This window comes from Rhopalosiphum maidis, chromosome 2 (genome assembly GCF_003676215.2).
Source record: "Rhopalosiphum maidis isolate BTI-1 chromosome 2, ASM367621v3, whole genome shotgun sequence".
NCBI lineage: Eukaryota > Metazoa > Arthropoda > Insecta > Hemiptera > Aphididae > Rhopalosiphum > Rhopalosiphum maidis.
In genome coordinates, this window is record NC_040878.1 from 70,967,767 (window position 1) to 70,973,766 (window position 6,000).

The following is a 6,000-nucleotide window of genomic DNA, read 5'->3' on the forward strand; positions in this document are numbered from 1 at the left end:
GTTGTAGCTTGGGCTACAATAATTACAATACGTGGTGAGCATTCCACTTATTGTATTCTAACTTCTAACCTAACCTATGTTCAATGCGACAATTCATCGATTATATACAATATACGTACCTATACATTACATTACATTATTGAGATACAACCTACCTACATATGTATATACTATATAAATTATAAATGTATAAAATTCAAAAGTATGTTTTAAAACAATAACATCGCCATTGTCGCACATGCAGTCCACGGAGGTGCCAGAGGGTGCTTAGCACCCACAGCTTATTTTGAGCTAACATTATTGTTAAAAGTGTAATTTTGCGTTTATAAATATAAATTTAATAAGTTTGTATTATTGTATTGGTAATGCACTAATACCATGGAAAATGGACATACTTTATATATATATATAATTTACATATTATATAATATGTACAATATTGGGTATTTGGGTTTGCAATGTTAGTATGTTACCTATTTATATTTATAACGCATTTGGATTTTGAAAACGAGACCTTAACATCATAAGCTATCGGCTTGTCAATATTTAATTTAAAGGTAATTTTATTTTACAATTTGGTTTTTATGAATTAAATGTTAAGTATACCTAAATAAATCCCACAACAATTTGGTCAATAAAAAAGGTCTTTTAATAGTGATGTACTGATGTCTTATGATGTTTTAGGAGCTTAATATAAAAGTTTAATAGCATAGATGTCAATCAGATTGAAAATGTACAATATAAATTTTTAAAATTATTAATTGAATAAATAATAATTTGTAGTAACTTAAACCTTTTATTAGCTTAGACTATTTATAATCCTGATTCTTGACTCTTATAATTTGTTAATTTGTATTAATTAAGGATTTTATATTATTGGGTGTTTTTGTATTTGTAAAATATTTTGTCATGTAATTATTATTATTTATTAGGTACCATAGTCCATAGATTAAACATGATGTATTATGTATGAATGTTTAATTTAAGTTATTTTCTTTTAGGTATATCATTTTTTAAAGAGTTTTTACTTTCTACCCCTACCCCTTTAATCTTTATATATAAATATAAAATAACTAGGTACCTACAATTAATAATTATATTAACAATTAAAATTTCTATATAACTTAAGTAGCCAGCAACTAACAAGCCAAAAAGTCCGAGTAGACGTATAATTAATAATAATATTATATATGGAATCTAAAATGTCTTTGAGGTTTTAAATGTCCAAAGGGATTCAGTTGACATATGTGGATCTTCTTGTCGCCGGATCTAGGTGGTACGTAACCACTTACTCATAAAGCCAATGTAATTTCTTATCACTTATCGGTGTCTAAGCCCCATTCGGATTTGTCGAACTGTTTTCTGTTATTATCATAAATGTAATGTTTATATTATTGATTTATTTTATTAATTAAATATTAAAAAAAAAGTAGTAATCAATAGTTATTAGTGTATAATATTTATGTAAATTTGTTATGTTATTGTTTATTCAAATTAGTAATTAAAAAGAATACTCAATATAACTAAAATAACAAATAACATTTTTACCTATTATATTTCTATACTTTAATCTTCAAATTTTTAATCTGCGGAAGAGTTAAAAGCTAATAGTTATATATATTTTTAATTATTATTCTCGGTTTCTATAGAAAATAATGTCAGATCATTTTAATGCACAAGACATAATAGAATGTTCTGATGATGAAAATTATGGTTTTAAACAAAATCAGGTAATTGTAAAACTAAATATAATTCATAATTAAAGATTATAAAAATACAATAATTTTGACTAGGAAATTTATGTTTGTTTTAATCTCTATGGAAACCATAATATATAATAAGTAATTTGCTAACCAATTCATTTTAAAGTTGACTGAAACAAATATCAATACTAACAAATTAAATAAACAAGAAATTAAAAGAAAAATTCTTAGTTTCTTGTTTCTATATTTGAATTTGTTCATTAATTAAAAAAAAAACATTCAAATTTAGTTGTTATAATTTTATTTCTGTGAGTAAAGTAAATAATTGAATACAATTATTAATCTATTATCAATAACTGTACCTATGGAAACAAATGTTACAAAAGCCGAGTATGTTTAGAAATCTCAAAGTATAATGTTTAATTATTTACCCAAAATTGTAAATTATTTTGTTTACCTATTAACATTTCTAGTAGAAAATATTGTTAAATTTTATATTTAAATATATTATAAATTTCTAGATGAATGAATGTTATCCTGAACCATCTGAAATTTATTCATTGTACAAAGCCTTGGAGTCAGCTAATGTTACATCTTTAAAACTTGAATGGACTTGTCCTGGACGAAGAGAATTAACACCTGACGATAGTCAAGTATCTCAGAGTACTACTAATGAACTTTGTGATATTGCAGAGTATGATAGACTTGTTCAATTTTAACTGATTTGTTTACAAAATTGTATAATACAATTTATTTTAGGTCATTAGATCAATCTGATTTTGATTTTCAAGAAGACATATCACATATGAATTTAAATCGTATGGATGGCAAAAAAGAATTAAAAGGAAGTGCTAAGAAGAAAACTACTAGTTTAGATGCAGTTTTATCAAATATGGCTAGACATCAAAAATTAGACAATATGCTTGATGAAAAATTTGATTCATTATAAAACATAATTTTTTGAGGTAAAGTTACGTTTAAATCTACTAAGTGTAAACAATTTTATTGTTTTTGTGTTTAAATAAGAATTGTAAAAATTTTAATTAAACGATTACTGAATAAACATATTATGCGTCTTTTTCCAAATTATAAAAGAGAAGAAAATAGTGGTTTTTAATGACTTAAATTTTTTAAAAATGTAGCATTCAAAATAATATTTTGAATCATAAAATAATTAAGTAAAATGTAAAAAAAAAAAATTGGTACATTTTAATTTAATACTAATATTATCTTTTTAGAACAGTTTAATGTTAAATTTTGAATTACATACAAACAATATTTTTTTAAAACACCAAAATTGTTAATTTAGAAATATTTTAATTATTGTTTAATTAACATTTTTAATATCTATATGTCTTCACATTTAAAAATTCATACACATTTTATAAATATGTTACATATCCAATTTAAAAAAAATTTATCTATAATTTGTATATTATGGAGAATAGTTTAATTGTATTTTCATAGTTTGAAAGGAAACTCTTTATTATAAAATATTGATATATTTTTTTTCAATTTACACTATGCTATATTTTACTTTAATATAAAATAATAAAATTATGTTTTAGATTTAAGAAGCTGATATATAGTAAACTAGCGATATGGGTGTCCAAACTACACCAATGGATAAAAATATAATAAAAAGCCGTTTAGGTTGCTCTGTATGCCAAAAAAAAGTTAATAATGATACTTCGATTAAAAGCTTATCATCAAAACCCTGGATTGATAAAAGAAATTTAAAAAAAAATGTTATTGACAAAAAATGTATTAATTGTGAATATAGTAAATTAACACCAACTGTTACATTAAATATTAAAAGTAATGAATGTTACTGTAATCATATGGAAGAAACAAAAAATGAATCCTTTCCAAAATTAATATGTTCTAAACGTTATAAGACTCCACATCTGACTGATATTAATGAAAAGTGGTTGAATGAAATTATTGAATTTAGACGTCAAAATTGGTTTGATTGTCATGCTAATTCACTTAATGATGGAATTTGTGTTCAAAATATTATTCCCCTAAGTAAGTAAATTATCATATTTTTTAAAAATTAACTTCCTTCTTTTGTTTAATTTTATTATGTTGTAGTACACAGTTACATAGGCTATTTTTACGATGCTACTTGCTCTGTATAGTATTATATTATGTATTGGAATATTTCTATTGTTACCAACCTTATTACTATTGATATTATACTCATATCAAGTATATTTATTGGCTGATTTTTAAAATACACTTTAGTAAAATATGTATTTTATTACATCAATGTTTTAAATTATGATTGCAGATATTTTTAACAAATATAAATTAAATTGTAATCATAAAAATAATTCATTTTCAATAACTCATGGTAATGACTTTAGAATTGAAAATCTATGTGTTACTCAGAAAATATTACTATAGTTAAAAAATATCTAAATGTACAAAAAAAAAACTACTATTTCTAAATTTGCTGGTAATAAATCAAAATGAAATAAATATTAAACTAAAGAGCATCACGTCAATCACGTATATTGTTTTTATCTTACAAATGGACAACATAGAAATTTAGTGTTTAGTAGTTTCAATTTTGTATTGTGAATAGAAATTTCAAATTTATCGATAAGAATACTATCTATGTACTGTGTTCTTGTTGGTTATTATAATAATTTATATTTTAATTTTTAAGCAAAATGAACATTTTTAAATTATAGTATTTTTGGTGACTAAAACTTATACAAAGATTAAAATATATTAAATATCTATGAGATAATGTAGATAATTAGTTTTATGATATACGTTTATTCACTTTAATGTTTAAGCTAAAACATCACAAAATTGGAATTGTTTGACATTAAAAAAATATTCTGTTTTGAATATAAAATTTAAAATGTATGTTGTCATTTAAAAAAGTTAATAGATTTTGAAATAATGTGTGTTGTTTGATAAAAGAATCGCCTTATTTAGTCAGTTTAGGTATCTGATATATGCACATAGATAAAAATTTATAGTATATATTTTATATTATTCATTTACAATCGAAATATCAAAGTTTGAATAAAATTAAATATATAGATTTTTTAATTTTTAGCTAAGAAATAATATTTATAATCATAGTGTTCAGACTCATAGCGTCCTTCCTTCAGTCCTCGATACAAAAAAAAAAAAACTCTTAGGTGTAAATTTGGTTTGTTAGAAGGGGGCTAAATTAATAATTATAGAATAGGCCCTCTACGGAGGGTTTTGTTGGGGCACCCCTTCATATAAATTTTACAATTTTATTGTAAATAGATATATTTAGATTATATTCTATTGTTAATAGAAGATAAATACTTCAAAATCATTAATTTAACAAAAACATACACATTTTAATTTAATTATTAATAACAATTTTTTTTATATTAATTTAACATTAGATATATTTTTATGTTCATCTGCAAATTGCTTAAGAATGGTCTGAGTAGAATGATTTTTCCGATTGGCGATAATAATAAGACGCTAAGTACATCGTACTTACTATCGTGTTTTGGCTGTTTAAACACCCCCCCCCCCCCCAAAAAAAAATATTTGAGTTTTTGTATGGTTATTAATTTTTTTAATTTTAATGTTAATTTTGTTATATCAATGGTTATATTTAAAAAAAGTATTGTAAGTATACTATAATTTTTTTTTGTATATTTATAATATGTTCTACTTTTCAAAAAACAGTCCCCAAAACTTTTTTCTGTATACGTCCTTGATATAGTATAACAATGTATTATGCTTGATTTAAATAATATATAAAATTATTAATTAACTGTTTTAGGTAAAAAAAAAATATCCAAACGCAGTTCATAATCCTTGGAAACCATCATTACCATCGGTTAATTATAAATTTTAATTTCTTGATTAAAATTAAAATTAGTAATGTATAATGTATACTTATAATATTTTTAGCTTTTTTTTTTTTGTTAAATTAAAAACTAATTATTATAAAAACTACTCATGAATATATTATACAACATAATAAACACTGTAGTAAATCATACATTACTTATTTTTGTATTTACATAAAAAAAGATTATGTTGCAACAAATATTATTGCATTACAAATTTATAAATTATAATAATTGGTTTGTTTATGTAGGTATATAATTATAAGTATTGTCTAAATGTATTAATAATTTAATTTAGTTTTAATATTATTATTGAATTTATAACCAATGATACAATATGTAGTATATAATGTAATAATATTAATTTCAAATATTTTTATTTTTAAGCATTAAATAAATTATCTAGTATATTAATATTATAATATGTTTTGTTTTAT

The 6,000-nt window shown here is 22.1% G+C and overlaps 1 protein-coding gene and 1 pseudogene across 1 annotated transcript; both read left to right on the top strand.

The window, feature by feature from the left end:
- The first annotated feature begins 1,535 nt into the window (after positions 1 to 1,535).
- On the top strand, positions 1,536 to 2,673 carry LOC113553716. The gene is made up of 3 exons (XM_026957200.1): positions 1,536 to 1,730; positions 2,225 to 2,397; positions 2,463 to 2,673. Exons 1-3 carry the CDS (start codon positions 1,656 to 1,658, stop codon positions 2,650 to 2,652), a joined length of 438 nt encoding a protein of 145 aa, XP_026813001.1. The 5' UTR covers positions 1,536 to 1,655; the 3' UTR covers positions 2,653 to 2,673.
- LOC113553715 lies at positions 2,529 to 5,650 on the top strand (annotated as a pseudogene).
- The last annotated feature ends 350 nt before the right edge of the window (positions 5,651 to 6,000 follow it).

What these genes read in the sequence shown, in the direction of transcription:
- LOC113553716 (XM_026957200.1), top strand. Translation starts at nt 1,656, where the DNA reads ATGTCAGATCATTTTAATGCACAAGACATAATAGAATGTTCTGATGAT. An exon ending in ATGGTTTTAAACAAAATCAG is followed by an intron (nt 1,731 to 2,224) that starts GTAATTGTAAAA and finishes ATAAATTTCTAG; the next exon opens with ATGAATGAATGTTATCCTGA. An exon ending in GAACTTTGTGATATTGCAGA is followed by an intron (nt 2,398 to 2,462) that starts GTATGATAGACT and finishes AATTTATTTTAG; the next exon opens with GTCATTAGATCAATCTGATT.